Source organism: Piliocolobus tephrosceles, chromosome 1 (assembly GCF_002776525.5).
Source record: "Piliocolobus tephrosceles isolate RC106 chromosome 1, ASM277652v3, whole genome shotgun sequence".
In the NCBI taxonomy this organism is placed as follows: domain Eukaryota; kingdom Metazoa; phylum Chordata; class Mammalia; order Primates; family Cercopithecidae; genus Piliocolobus; species Piliocolobus tephrosceles.
In genome coordinates, this window is record NC_045434.1 from 136,397,692 (window position 1) to 136,414,266 (window position 16,575).

At 35.3% G+C, this 16,575-nt stretch overlaps 1 protein-coding gene across 1 annotated transcript in view; it reads left to right on the forward strand.

The window, feature by feature from the left end:
* The window catches only part of COL24A1 (collagen type XXIV alpha 1 chain), a 391,289-nt gene that overhangs the window by 362,078 nt on the left and 12,636 nt on the right, over positions 1 to 16,575 (forward strand). Inside the window, exons 54-57 of the mRNA XM_023207327.3 lie at positions 4,805 to 4,840; positions 4,948 to 4,974; positions 14,691 to 14,756; positions 15,365 to 15,533. Coding sequence (XP_023063095.2) covers positions 4,805 to 4,840; positions 4,948 to 4,974; positions 14,691 to 14,756; positions 15,365 to 15,533 — 298 coding nt within the window. The remainder of the gene's footprint in view (positions 1 to 4,804; positions 4,841 to 4,947; positions 4,975 to 14,690; positions 14,757 to 15,364; positions 15,534 to 16,575) is intronic.

Below are 16,575 nucleotides of genomic sequence, written 5' to 3' on the forward strand. Positions count from 1 at the left end.
TTTTTTTTTTTTTTTTTTTTTTTTTTTTTTTTTTTGAGACAGAGTCTTGTTCTGTTGCCCAGGCTGGAGTGCAGTGGCATGATCTCAGCTCACTGCAACCTCCACCTTCTGGTTCAAGTGATTCCTGTGTCTCAGCCTCCCGAGTAGCTGGGATTACAGGCGTTCAGCACCACACTCGGCTAATTTTTTTTTCTGCTTTTTGTAGAAACGGGATTTCACCATGTTGCCCAGGCCAGTCTTGAACTCCTGGCCTCAGATGATCTGTCCACCTCAGCCTCCCAAAGTGCTGGGATTACAGGCATGAACCACCGCACCTAGCCCTGTTCATATATATATTCTAAACAGAGCCAGAGTTTTATGGCATCTTAAGGAAACCTAGCAGATAACATGTAGAATTATCTACTCTTTCTCTACTTCAAAACTGTTGTGTTACTGGCAAATTAATCCTGAAAGTTTACAAAATTTCCTACTTTCTATGAGACCTCAAACACTTAAAACACAATGGAGTAAATTTTAGAGTAAGTAATGCAAAGAGGACAGCTGGAAATAATGAGATACAGTTAGTAAAAATTTAACTTAAGTAAAATTCTAAGTAAAATTTTAACTTGTAGCAGAAATGGTATCCTAGTGTCAGATATCGGCAAATGATTTTTTTTTCTTTCTTGACAGACTTGCTCTGTCACCCAGGCTGACATGCAGTGGGGCAGCCATAGCTCACTGGAGCCTCGAACTCCTGGGATCCAGCAGTCCTCCCACCTCAGCCTCTCAAATAGCTGATAGGACTACAGGTGCATGTCATTGCACTTGGCTAATTTATTTATTTATTTATTTAATGATTATTACTATTATTATTTTTGTAGATACAGTGTCTCCCAGTGTTGCCCAGGCTGACCTCGAACCCTGGCCTCAAGTGATCCTTCTGGTCTCTGCCTCCCAAAGCCCTGGAATTACAGGCATGAGTCACTATACCTGGCCTGAAAATAATTTTGACAGAATGTCACAACTTGAATCACATAACTTAAAGCTATAGAAATAAAAAAAAAAAAGCAGAGAACAATCTCAGCATGAATTTTTAGATTAGTTGCTTCATATTTATAACATACTATTTAATGAAATCATAAAATATTGAAACATCCCATTGACATTTTCTCTAATATTATCTCTAAGTTAATGTGTCTTCACAGTTCTTGATTAACTGTCTTGTTTGTCTCCAATTTGAAAGTGAGGAGGATGGTTTCTGCATTAGAAGGAAAAACTAGGATATGGGAAATAGGTCCTAAATATTAACACCGTAAGCTTTTAAAGCATATATATGTATGTATTTATTTTTGAAATTCATAAATAGTATAAATCATTCCTTAAAAAATTATCAAACCTATTAAATTCAAGAACACTTACTATTACATTTGTACAGACTTTAAATTTTAAATTCCCAATCTGTATGCATATGTACACCTTCTTTATCCAGATATAAAACATGAGGTAGACCAGGTGAAGAAGCACATGCCTGTGGTCCCAGCTACTCGGGGATGCTAAGGCAGGAGAATTGCTTGAGCCCAGGCATTCAAAGCCAACTTGGGTAGCATAGCAAGACTCCCATCTTTAAAGAAAATTTAAAAATTAAAAAAAACACATGTCAGGAAGAAAATTGATAAAAGTCTTGAAAATCATAATTCTACAGTGAACCTTGGAGATTATCTTCACTAGACCTATTATATTACAATTTAGATATCTGAGATCCAAATGTGCAGCAGTTCACTTAAGACCATATAGCAAATTAAGTTACAAAGACAAAAACCAGAACCCAGCTCTCCCAATTCCTATTGCTATGTGATTGTGTTTTTCTATAAATTACAGTGCCTCTTAGAAAAAGAGGGTTAGAAGCAACTTGGTAAGGAATATGGGGTGTGTGTGTGTGTGTGTGTGTGTATCCTCCACCTAGAGTAGCTCAGCTATCACCCACATGACAGCTTGAAGAGTTTATGTTCTTGTTTGCAGTCATGCCCTATGACTTGTGATGCTCACTCATTCTGTTCTAATTACATTGCTATCTAGTTAATCTTATTTAATATTACTAAACTCTCCTTTCAAACCAATGAATCTCAACCAGCAGCCATTTGTTCCCCTACTGCCCTAGGAGACATTTGGCAATGTCTGGAGAAATTTTTGGTTGAACAACTGGGGAAAAAGAATGCGATGTTAGTGGCATCTAGTGGGTAGAAGCTAGGGATGCTGCTAAACATCCTACAATGGAAGCTCCTCAGTTTATAAATGAGAAAAGGAAGCTCTCTGCAACTGAGCCAGCCTAAAATAAGGATCATGAAGCTAAATCAAGATTGCATTTACATAAGGGAGATGACATAAGAAAATGAAATAAAAGAAATTTACAAAAAAGAAAAGACTAACATGCTCAAGTTTAAGGGTACGCACTTACACGTATTTTTAAAGTATACTGATAAAATATGTTACTTTTGGAGGATTGTATGTAAATTCTGGGATAAAGTGGAAAGAGAATCTATTTTCATAGGCAGTGTTTTCACTATAGCCAAATAACCACCATAAGCATTCAGAGTAATTTGGTTCCCCTTTAGAAATTAACATAGACGGCCAGGCACGATGGCTCATGCCTATTATCCCAGCACTTTGGGAGGCCAAGGCAGGTGGATCACTTGAGGCCAGGAGTTGCCTGCCCAACATGGTGAAACCCCGTGTCTACTAAAAATACAAAAAAAAAAAAAAAAAAAAATAGCCAGGAGTGGTGGAGCACGCCGGTTGTCCCAGCTACTGGGAAGGCTGAGGCAGGAGAATCACCTGAACCTGGGAAGTGGAGATTGCAGTGAGCCGAGATCACACCACTGCACTCCAGCCTGGGCAACAGAGCAAGACTCCATCTCAAAAAAAAAAAAAAAAGTGAAAGAAAATTAACAGAGACAATCATAATGTTGTTATAAACTACTTTACTTATTTAATTTTATTTTTTGGAGACAGTCTCACTCTGTCACCCAGGCTGAAGTGCAATGGCGTGATCTCGGTTCACTGCAACCTCTGCCTCCCAGGTTCAAGCAATTCTCGTGCCTCAGCCTACCAAGTAGCTGGTACTACAGGAGCACACCACCACACCTGGCTAACTTTTTTGTACTTTAGTAGAGAGGGGGTTTCACTATGTTGCCCAGGCTGGTCTCAAACTCGAGCTCAGGCAGTCCTCTGGCCTTGACCTCCCAAAGTGCTAGAATTACAGGTGTGAGCCACCATGCCCGGCCTATAAACTGCTTTATATAAAAGAGAGAGACAGTGAATCACTTCACCTTAATGGTATATTAGCTAGAGTAATAAAAAAGAACTAATAAAATGTTATCTTATTGGAATCATATGTTTTTAACTTGGCTACTTGCCCTATTCTATGTGGTTACATTGGGGTTGCCCTGCCCTATCTTGGGGTGGGTTTGAAGTATTTTGTTTGATCATATTTGTGGTGGTCTGACTTGTTCTGGATAACAAGCTGGAATGAACTTTATAAAGTCAACAGTAGAAATTGTTTCTTATTTTTCTATGATAAATTCCTCTTTTGAAGTCAAAGATAAGATACATATTTTGTACTGAACCATCAGTGATATTTTCCAAATTGCAAAAACTTGCTAAGTGGAATGGACTATCACAACTGTTTATTATTTTTACATTGTTGATCCAAAATGGAGAAGCTTACACAACCAATTTCATTTTGAGCTTCTGTATAGTTAAAAGGCTATCTCCAATGTGACATTTCTGTCACCTACCATGCAGCTTCTGAAGTACATGCATTGTTTGATAATTAAATGAATGGATGATGTTAAAATTAACTAGTATTAACTAGTATTAAAATTAACTAGTACTAATTTTAACATCATTCATTCATTTAATTATGTACAAGTTTAGTACATTCTCTGCTTAAAATTGTAATCATAAATCAGATAAACTAAGACATGTCTAGCAGGCACAGTGTTGGAGTACTCTACTCTTTTCAAGCTGCTATGTATTGTTTGTTCTAGCTATCACAGTATATTTAGGATTAACAGCTTTGGCAATACAAGATACTTAATACTAAGTCAAGCATGGTGTCGACATTATCCAAAACTCAGCTGAAGATAAGTGTTGCTTTGCCATCTTTTAACCATAATTGGAGTTGATTCAATATAGTCTTAACATTTAGCTGAACATCTAGGTTACTTTTGAACAGACATACAGGGCCTTTGAGCATTTTTAACAGTAATTACTATTGCTTCATTTTGAAAAATGTCAACATAGCTTTTGACATTTTGCTATATACCTTTTAACTTTTCTAATTTTCACATTAATACCAATTAATTTTAACATTCTTCATTCATTTAATTGTCACTAAAAATGGAGAAGTATTATTTTGGAGTTGGCAACCAGTTTATAGGTAGATGAAGGAAATTAAGGTGTCTAAGAACACTGAAGTTTCTATATTTGATGATTAAGTAGGTGGCAGTTAGAAATAACAGGAAAAACATCTTTAGACAATACCAACATTTTAAAATGTTACATTTATAGTAGTTTAATAAAATGAGTAAATTCAGTTTCTAATAATATCAATATCAATAAACAGGAAAATAAATATCCAGCTTGTTTATGAATATGGATGATAGCTAAGTACCGGAGCACATAGCTTTAGAATACTAAAACAATTTTAAATTGTATGACTTGCCTGGCATGAAAGGTGATGACAGAGGTTGAATATTAGTTCTCTTGCTTATACCCAACCAAAAGTATAATATATACCTCTTGTGTTTTTCTCCATTTCTTCCAGGGTCCTCAAGGACCAAGAGGTCAACCAGGGCCTCCAGTGAGTTGGTTTTCATTTATATCTGTTTACCATTGATGCTTATATGCTTGCTTGGTTTGAGATGTCTACTAAATAAATGTGTATTTTTTTAATTTGCTCTGTTCTAGGGTCCACCTGGAGCACCAGGCCCAAGAGTAAGTTTGCTTGGTTTGATTTTATTTTGTTTTATCTTAGTATGTCATATTAACTTTTTAAATCTTCTTCTGTTAACTCCCTATTAGAAGGTGTCCCTTTTGCATACCTCTGTTCTTTTTTGCTAACCTGATACAGGGCTGGCCCAGCTACATAAACATGAAATCCAAGCCTCAGACTTCTTATTTATAAAATGGAGATGGTATTTCCTGCTTTCTTGGGTGGTTTCAAGTATTGAGTAAGAAGTAAAGCACGCAACACATTGTATGATACATAATAAGCACTTGAAAATCTAATTACCTCCACTTCTTCCTAATTCTACATCTTCACTCTCCTTTTTTAAATGTTCTCTTTTTGCCAGCAAGAGTTATCCACTTCTTTGATTTACATGAATCTTTCTCAGTTCTGGTAACTCTCGAAGCCATCAGACTTCTCTTATGTTTGCTTATTATCTAACTACTATGACCCAAAACTTGCTACCCTTATCTCTGAGGCAATGTTTATGTTGCTCCTGCTCTTCTCATGCCCTCTGATATTCTAAGCTTGATTTTCCTTATGCTTTGTATCCATTCTCATATTCCGCAGTCTTTTTGTCTTCCTGCTCCCTATGAGAGGTCCGTCTCCATCTGCAACCTCACCCACACCCCACTCCTCCAGCCTCCTGGTCAAATACAATGGTCCTTGGTCATATTTTCTGCCTAGTGTGGATCTACTGTTGGCTACACCATCCCAAACAATGGTCAGTCCTGCACCTTTTAAGCCTTCTTATTTCACATGCTGCTTTGATGTCATTTAGATCTCTGCTAGTTCTAGGTGGTGGTTTCCTGTGATCTACTCTCAGCAGATCAGAAACTCTTCATTTCCCTCAGCTTTTCCTTGGGTCATAGTGCCACAAGGAAGACTATCCCCTTGAAAACAAGAGACCCATTTATCTGTGATTTTAAAAAATCACTTCCCCTTTCCGGTCTTCTGACTAATGCAGAGGGAACCTCTCCCTGTGTGAACATCAGTAAGAATGTCTTTCGGCCAGGCATGGTGGCTTGCACCTGTAATCCCAGCACTTTGGGAGGCCAAAGTGGGTGTATCATCTGAGGTCAGGAGTTTGAGACCAACCTGGCCAACATGGCAAAACCCCAGGCATGGCGGCACATGCCTGTAATCCCAGCTACTCAGGAGGTTGAGGCAGGAGAACCGCCTGAGCCTAGGAGGCAGAGGTTGCAGTGAGCCAAGATTGTGCCCCCTCACTCCAGCCTGGCAGAGCAAGACTCTGTCTCAAAAAAAAAAAAAAAAAAAATCTTTCTTCTAGTCTTCAAATAACTTTCCACTCGTTTACTCTTCCCTTCCTCCTGGATCCCCACAATGCATGGATTACAAGTACCCTCATTAATTGCCTTCCCAAATTATAACTTTGATATATCGTAGCTCCCTTCTCAAGAAAGAACAAGTTCAAGTTCTAAAGAATCATATGTCATTGGCAAATTAAAGAAATGTTTAGTGACAGTTTTCACATTTAAGTGCCAAAGTGTGGGACACATATCCCTGTCTCACTTGGAAAATATATGTGTTCCTACACAGCCAAAATAGACTAAGACATGAGAGGTTTTTGCTCAGAGCAAAATGTGGATTAAAATAAGTATATACTTTGAGAAATTAGGAAGATTAAGAAAATATATGTGTTGAATACATTATAACTACTCAGTAAATGCTAGTTTGTTTCCTTCTTTTCTCCCTTTTTCCTCCTTTCTGTATTCCTTCTTGGCCAATATGAAAACGGATTTCCATATATAGTGCTGTTTTCCTGGAACTTGCAGAGTCCATTGTAGGAAAATAACAGTGAGAATAAGATTTCTAGAGCAGATGTCTAAATGACAATGAGAAGACACCTATGCATTCTTTCTAAAGTCGGCCGCCATGAAACTTTTCTTAATTCCATCCCCTCATCACACTACAAGATAGAACTGATCACTTCCTCTTCTTCATTCATACTCATTTACTTTCATGTTTGTCTTTTCTATTATATTGTGAACCCTCTGAAGGTAGAGACTACTTTTTAAATTCCCCTTCCATTTAAGCTCTTAATAAATGTTGAGGGCATGCCTGCATGAATACAAAAAAGGCAACATCTCAGGAAATTTTAGTGGGAATCTTCTAAACTAGATTTCACTTGGAGGGAAACAATATCTATAAAGGAATAGATTCATAGAACTAGAGATCCTCTCAGTAATTATTTAGCAGTTATTTCAGACTTTGAGTTGGGATTCATTGGTCAGTGGATCATAAGACCAATTTAGTGAGTCTCATTCAAGATTATTTTTAGAGCAAATGAAATAGAATAGAAAAAAATATGGGGAGGGACTGCTTAGTAGATACGGATTTTCTTTTGGGGGGTAATAAAAATGCTCTGAAATTCGATCATGGTAATGGTTGAACAACATTGTGAATCTATTAAAGACAACTGAATTGTATATTTTTAAATGACTAAAATAGTGAATTTTATGTTATAAAAATTTTACCTCAATTTTAAAAAATGAAAAAAACGTCAGTCCATCATCATCAGTAAGAATAAATATGGTTTTACAGAACTTTTTGAGGTTAAATATATGTATGTTTGTCTGAATTTTGTCGTGATGTAAAAATGTATTTCTTACTGTGGGTCAAGATAAGTATGAAAACTTATAATCCAGTCCAGCCACTTCTTTGTAAGACCTACGAAACTCAAGTAACTTGGTCAGTTCTTTAAAGTGGAATAGCTAAAAGGAAATGTTTCAGGAAAAGTAATATGTATTGATGGTGAATTTGAATGTGAGGATAGGGTAATGACCAGACCTTAGTGTATATGGTAAGATATTTAGAAATGAGCACAGAAGTATACAACATGATGTCAAAGTTAACCAGAAGTGATTAGTGGAGTAAAGGGAAGAACACGGTGTCTATGTGTGTCTGTGTTTGGTGTATAGGATGGAAATAACAATCATTAAGAATCATTAAATGAGAGAAAGAATTCCCAACTGATTTATTCCAATTAATGGGTCAATGGTAGAACCTGCATTGATGAATTAAGAAGTGGCAGCTTCTATTATATTCTGGTTCCCTAGAATCAGCAAAAATTCCCATCATAAAGAGGGGTGTGACCTGAAATGAGTTCCTATTTGGTCAGCATTTTCACCAACCAGTGATCTTGAAACTTCAGACATATGAAAAAATAACACTTCTCTTCAAAATACTGAGATGCCTAGACTAGATCTGCTCTTCACTTGAATGATTTGGAGAGAATTGTGAAGATTACTTTCTCCCAAAGTATAATGAATCCTGCTGTCTAATTCCCCTCATTATTTCATACTCACTAGTCACAACCTATAATCAATCTTTATTCTCTGTTTTCTATTTTACATGCATGTTTTTGTAAACATTGAGTGATTTCCATGTGAGAATATGTTCTAACTAGAGTGCCTGGAAGAAGTTATTTTTCCTTTTTTGATCCCCTCACTGCACCTAATGAGAGATTTACACTTCGATGTGGGCACTTAGATGTGACTGAATGACTTCCCAGGCAAATCCTCTTAATACAATTTCTCTGACCCTGCCTTTCTTAAAGTCTGCCTGTGGGGAAAAAAATCAATAAATTCAACAAATTGATTGACTGCTATGTGCCAGTCTTGAGCTAGGCTTTGTGAATACCTTGGGGATTCTAGGAATATGGAGATTGTCAAGAAAAATTTATAGTGGCCAAGTGTTATGAAATTTATTTTCTTTCTGATACCTGTTGGGGAAGAAAAAATGCCTTTTTATCGAGTTGTCGCCTGTGCTGATGATGTTTAAAATTGCTGGTACCTTAGCATGACTAAAGCATCAAACTCTACACTACTAATCTACTAATAATCATTGTAGTCTTTACTGCCACACACAGAAAATCATAGTGATGTCAATTAAGACTATCCTGTGATTTACTCATCTTGCCCTCTGTTGATGAGCATTTTTTTTTTCAATTTTTTATTACGCATAGTACAAATGTCCTGTCCATATACATATCATTTTGTAGAATACCTAGGGGACAAATTGCCAGAAGTAGGACAGTTTGGTCTAAGGGATAATGAGCATATTTACTTGTTATTTTTAATGTTGGCAAGATATACATAACAAAATGTTACCATTTTAACTATTTTTAAGTGTAGAGTTCAGTGGTATTAAGTACATTCACATTGTTGTGCAACCGTTATTATCCATGCCTAGGACTTTTTTTGTCTTCCAGAACTGAAGCTCTGTACCCATTAAGTAATAATTCTCAATTCCTCCCTTTCCCCAGCCCCGGCAACCACCATTCTACTTTCTGTCTCTATGAATTTGACTACTCTAGGTACCTCATATAAGTTAAGTCATACAATATTTGTCTTTTTGTGACTGACTTATTTCACTTAATGTAATATCTTCAGGGTTCATCTCTGTTGTAAGCTTATAGTAGAATTTTATTTCTTTTCAAAGCTGAATAATAGTCCATTGAATACATATACCAGATTTTGTTTATCCAAGTGGACGCTTATTTTGCTTCTACCTTTTGGCTATTGTGAATAATGCTGCTATAAACATTGGTGTACAGATATCTGTTGGAGTCTTCACTTTCAATTAATTTGGGTATATACCTAGAAATAAAACTGTTGTATCATGTAGTAATTCTATGTTTAATTTTTGAGAAACTGCCATACTGTTTTCCATAACTGCCACACACTTTATATTACCACCAGCAGTGCGCAGGTTTCCAGTTTCTCCACATCCTCACCAACACTTGTTATTTTCTGGTTTATTTTTTCTATAACAGCCATCCTAATGGTTGTGAAGCGGTATCTCATTGTGGTTTTCACATGCATTTTCCTAATGATTTGTGGTGTTGAGCACGTTTTCATGTGTTTATTAGACATTTGTATTTTTTTTATTTTTTTTGAGACAGACTCTCTGTGTTGCCCAAGCTGGAGTGCAGTGGTGCGATCTCGGCTCACTGCAACCTCTGCCTCCCAGGTTCAAGTGATTCTTCTGCCTCAGCCTCCCGAGTAACTGGGATTACAGGTGCCCTCCACCACGCCTGGCTAATTTTGTATTTTTCATAGAGCTGGGATTTCACCATGTTGGCCAGGCTGGTCTTGAACTCCTGACCTCAAGTGATCTGCCCACCTTGGCCTCCCAAAGTACTGGGATTACAGGCGTGAGCCACTGTGCCCAGCCTCTTCTTTAGAGAACTATCTATTCAGTTCTTTGCCCATTTTTTGAATTGGGTTGCTTTTTTTTTTTTTTTGGTTGTTAGTAAGTTGTAGAAGCTCTTTAAATATTCTAGATATTAATCCTTTACCAGAAAGACAATTTGCAGTTATTTTTTCCCATCCCTTGAGTTGCCTTTTCACTCTCTGTATGGTGTCCTTTGATGCACAGAAGATTTTTTTATATATATATATAGTCTAATTTATCTACTTTCTTCTCTTGTTGACTGTGCTCTTGGTATCTTTCCAAGAAATCACTGCAAAATTAAATATTATCAGGCTTTTCCTATTTACTTGTAATAATTTTTTAGTTTTAGCTCTTATGTTCGAGTCTTTGATTCATTTTGAGTTCATGATATAACTCATGATGTAAGTTGTTTTGTACTTGATGTAAGTTAAGGGTCTAACTTCATTCTATCCCATGTGGATATTCCATTTTTCCAGCACTGTTTGTTGAAAAGACTGTTCTTTCATCATTGAATGGTCTTAGCACTCTTGTTGAAAATAATTTGATCATAAATGAAAAGGTTTATTTCTGGACTCTCTATTCTGTTTCATTGGTCTTTATGTCTGTCTTTATGACAGTACCAACTCTTTCAATTACAGCAGCTTTATAGTAAGTTTTGAAATCAGGAAACGTGATGCCTCTAACTTCTTTTTCGAAATTACTTTTGGCTACTTGTGGTCTATACTATATGTTATATTTACTGTATTGTAACTTTTACTACTGCTCTTTATTTCTTCAGGTGGATTCAAGTTTCTGCCTAGTATCCTTCACTTTAGGCCTGAATGACTCCCTATAATGTTTTTCTAGGGAAGATATGTTAGTGATAAATTGTCTCAGTTTCTATTTAACTGGGAATATATTAATATTTCCTTCATTTTTAAAGGAGAGTTTTACTGGAAATAGAATTCTTGGCTGACAGTCTTTTCTTTTAGCACTCTGAATATATTATCCTACTGCCTGCTCACTTTTATGGTTTTTTATGGGAAATTAGCTGTTAATCTACTTGAAGATCTCTTGGACATGACGAGCCTTCTCTCTGCTTTCAGAATTCTCTCTTTGTCTATAGAATTGGATAATTTGATTGTGATATATCTGGGAAAGTTTGTAGAGCTTCTTGGATGTGTAGGTTAATATTTTTGCATCAGATTTGTGATGTTTTCAGCCATTATCTCTTTACATATTCTTTGTGCCCCCGTTTCTCTCTCCTTCCCTTCTGAGACTCTCATCATGCATATGTTGGTAAGCTTGACAGTGTCCTACAGATCTCTTAAGTCTCTGTTCATTTCTCTTCCTTATTTTTTTCCACTCCTCAGACAGGATAATCTCAATAAACCGGTCTTCAAGTTAACTGGTGCTTACTTCTGCCTGTGGAAATCTACTGTAGAACCTATCCAGTAAATTTTTATTTCAGCTATTGTACTTTTTAACTTCAGAATTTCTATTTGATTCTTTTTTCTATAGTTTATGTGCTTTTATTATATTCTCTACTTAGTAAGACATCTTTCTCATACTGTCCTTTAGTTCTAAAGACATGGTTTTATTTCATTTTTTAACTTGCTAAGAGAGAATTCTGGAAGGTTATTATTCCACCAGTTTTGCTGTCTCCTAGATCTCTTATCTTCTTTAAACATCTTTTTGATATTTTGTATGATGAAATGGAAGAACATATAAAGTACATATAGTGCACACTGTAGTGATTGCTTTGAAAGCACTGTACAGCTATTTGAGTTGCAAATTCAACTAGCCAGTTTTATCATAGAGTACCATTTTTTATTGACAGACTACCAGTGTTATTAAGACATGAATAGTTTACAGATATTTTCTTGAAAAAGAATGAAGTTAGCCTGTCATTTCAAGGAAAACAACTGACAGAATTTGATGCCAATGATAAATTTCAAGCTCTCAAGCAAAAATAAGAATTAGGGAAAACGTATTTATCACTGAGAATTTAACAGATTCCCAGTACTTATGTTTTCCTGATAAGTAACATTATGTTTTCCTGATGATGTTAACAAATGTAATTTCTGACATTAAGTAATGAGCTATATCAGTGTTTGGAAGACCTACATAATTCCATAAATCAGTATTTTCAGAATGATTAATATATTATATTAATAAAATCATGTATAGGCAAAAGATCTATGAAAGTATAAAATAGACCAATAGATTTTAGTATAAAAGTACAAAACTTTCATTGAGGTGGGTTCAGTTTTCCCATAGAAACTAACCTTCAAGAAACTACCACTTATCAAGTTTTGGTATAAGGCATAATATGATAGAAGAAAATCCATAATTATTTGAAAAACACAACTTAAATACTTTTCTTTTTTCCTACTACATATCTCTATGAGGCTAGATTTTCTTCACAACCAATTGAATTCAAAAACAAATATGAGAATTTAGCTGCAATCTATTAATCCAGACATTACAGAAATGCACAAAAGTGTAAAACTGGGTCACCCTTCTCATTAATTTTTTTGTTTTGGCAAATATAGCTAACTTTTATAAAAATATTGATATTAACATATAATGGGTTTGTTGATATTTTAAAGCAATTGACACATGAATAGTTTTAAAATTTGTTTTGGTTTCTACTACAGTAAATATCAAAAGTTGGCTGGGCACGGTGGCTCATACCTGTAATCCCAGCACTTCAGGAGGCCAAGGCGGGTGGATCACCTGAGATCAGGAATTCAAAACCAACCTGGCCAACATAGTGAAACTCCATGTCTACCAAAAATACAAAATAGCTGGATGTGTTGGTACATGCCTGTAGTCACAGCTACTTGGGAGGCTGAGAGGCAGGAGAATCACTTGAATGCGGGAAGCAGAGGTTGCAGTGAGCCGAGATCGTGCCACTGCACCTCAGCCTGGGTAACAGAGTAAGACTCCAAAGTTATCATTCACATAAACAAAAACAAAAAATTTGTAAGGCCTCTAATAATAAAGGAATTCTTTATTAAAAGTGCAAAAGGATTCTGATTCTGAAGAGTTTGAGAACCACTATGCTAGATTTTCTAATTAAAACTCTTAATCACCAACAGGGGACCAAGTGAACAACATAAAGGTGGCTTTGGTTCAGCATTTAATTCAGTTTCCCATATTTAGTGTCAATATTTTTGTGTGACCCATATCCAAAATCTGCTCATTCACATAAGCAGTATGGTCATAATTATTTAATCTGCGGAGAATGTTTTAGGTTTACCCTCTTTGCTACTTGAATAGTCCATGCTCCTTTTGTCTCATGGCCTTTGCTTCTGCCTGGAAAGCTCTCCTACTCCTTCTCCTAACAATTCTTATTTATTCTTTGGGTATCAGTTCAAATTTTACTCCCTCAGGGAAGCCTTTCCTGACCTATTCCAACCTCTTACATTTTCCAGATTTGATCAATTTCTCTAATTTCTCTCATAGTTTTGTGCACTTTTCTTTCATAGCGTGTATCTCAATTAGTAATTATGATTTTTGAGATGATTTAATTATTGCCTATCTCCTCTCCAAATTTAAGTTCCATAAGGGCAAGTTTCATTTTTGTTTACCGTTTTATCCTCAATGTGTATCAGAGTGTTTGGCAATATATATATGCAGAATGAGTCAATTATTTTCCAATATGAAAAACACATGCTGAAGCAAAGGAGAGCACATTTTACTGATTATTCCATCATTTTAAATAGTTTTTCAAACTACCAACCATGAGCTATGAGAGATCTGTTGAAAACAGTTTCTATTATATAAGTCTTCAAGTAAAAAGATGTCTTCACAGTACAATGACTCTGAAAGAAATTAAATTGCTTGTTTCACTTACACAGATGCCGTTTCCCAGAACCATGCTTCATTGTTCTAAGATAATTTTTAAAAAATAATTACAAAAAAAGACTTTTACTAATGATTATGCTCAGTCTTTTTCTAAAAATATATTTTATTAAATGCAAGAGGAGATTGATTTCATTCTGTATTATTTCTTTTGGGACTCATGGTACATTTTCCAACTTCAGAAATTGTTTTTAAAACCGCAGAAGTATCAGATGAAATTAATGTGGTGACTACCTCAGGACAGTAGTATTTTATTCTATTCCTTCCAAGAATGTAACTGTTAAAAATTACTACAGTTATTTATTCTTCACTTTACAACTTATTAACTGCGAGGATCATATTTTATTCTCTTCCATTTGAGGAACTTTGTGTGTGTGTTTTCAGGCAACAGAAACAAATAGTTTTTCATTTGAGGACTCTAGACGCTGGTCCTACTTTAATTAGGAGACCTTTAGATTTGGATGAAGGTGGCATATTGTCCTTTCAGATAGCCAGGCAATATTTGCAAAATCTGTCTAACTATAAGAGTTACAGAACCCCTTCAGATAATAAGTCTGGTATACTTTACAGCAGTGCTTTCAGAATTTGCAGCCTTTACTTTGGAGCACTCAGTGTTGATCTTATTGCTAATCTCAAATGGTTTTGTTTTACACAGAAGCAAATGGATATCAATGCTGCTATTCAAGCCTTGATTGAATCAAATACTGCCCTACAGATGGAGGTAACATATCTGGTTTTATTTATATTGGCACTGTCTCTCAATATACCAATTAAACAGAGAAGTTTTTTAGAGGCCAAAATGTGACATTTTCTCAAAGATTATATTTAAAACAGATTGAAAATGTGAAACCATTTTCAAGAACGAAGTAAGTGATTTTGGTATAGTTAAGCAGAAATATATGCTCAGGATGTTTTCTAAGGAAAACATTTAAATCAAAAATGTAATACTGTTATTTGTAAGTAATTTGGTACTAGCCAAGAAAGTAGTTAAATGAAGTTAGCCATGTTTCTTAAAATGAGATATATATATTATCACTACTCATTTATTTTATTTAAACTCTAATCATTCAATGTGTAATTTAAAAAACAATACAGTAGACATAGCAATTCTTATGTTAGCTTGAAAACTAAACTTGCAAATATGAATTACCTTCTTTAAAAGATTAAGATTCATAAAACATACACATATGCCTATGCTTAAATATAAACTGTTCTTTACATTCTACTCCCAACTTATTATACATAACGGAAACACATTCTTCTCCTGCCTTGGCCCATGTTGGTCCTCAGGAGTTTTTTGCTTACATAATTCTTATGATGACTTGGCAGAGCTACCAGAATACTGAAGTGACTTTAATTGACCACAGTGAAGAGATATTCAAAACCCTGAACTACCTTAGCAATTTATTGCACAGCATCAAGAATCCTCTTGGCACACGAGATAACCCAGCACGAATCTGCAAAGATTTACTTAACTGTGAACAAAAAGTATCAGATGGTAAGTTCTTGGTTACCTCGAACTCTGATGTCAAATTTTATTTCATCAGTTCAGTGTGTTTGAGATTTGTAATGTGTTCACTCCAAATCATAGTTAGTTTGATAAAACTCTGGCAGAAGCCATTTTAATGTCATCAAGAATAAAATACTTTATGAGGGAGACATGCTTCTAATGTCATCCACCCCTTGCTATATCATTTGCTTACATTTTGTACTTGGAATACAGCATATTCATATTAAAAATTAAGATAGATAGGCCTGACCTTTGCATTAACAGATAGTAGCACCCATCAGAACTTGGTAAGTCAGGACTACCAAAGTTAACAACATAAATAGATATATTAGAGAACCTCCTTCACCATACTCCCTAAAAGTCTAGTTTTGTTTTTAAATACAAAATGGAATTTAAAGGTCCCATTCTAGAATTGATGCCCGTGAAGATGGGAGTGGTTTGTCATTCTTGGAAGTTTCTCATCTCAATACAGATGCCCCAATTTCATTAGCCAGAGGTACAAAAATGAACTTAGATTGGAACAATCAAGGCAAGGTTTTAAATCAAGAGAAGTGAGTCATCAGTTAAACAGGGGAATCCCTGTCTGCTACAAACTCTAGTTTTAACACAATGACATTTTTGAAAAAAAAAAATTATGATTTGAAAAATGCTGATGTGAAAAATGCTGATTTGAAAAAGCTATGTTATGTTATTCTGTGGTCATTTTAATTTTGTTTATACATACACATGTCTCACATACATGCACTCACACATACACAAATGCGCACATACACACATGTCCAAAACCTCTGCTTCTGTTCTAGAACTTCAATGAAAACAGTCATTTTGTTTATATTAATAAAACACTTAACTTCTAAAGATATTTTCCACCCTAGATTAATATAAAAACTAAAATAATACTTACAATTGTAGCTGCCTATAATAATTCTCAGCTTGATTCTTTCCCATATTTGAGGGCATAAAAATGTAATTCTGTAGAATTGAAAGGAACAAAGACATTGTAAGATATGCAAAATTAGTATGAAATATA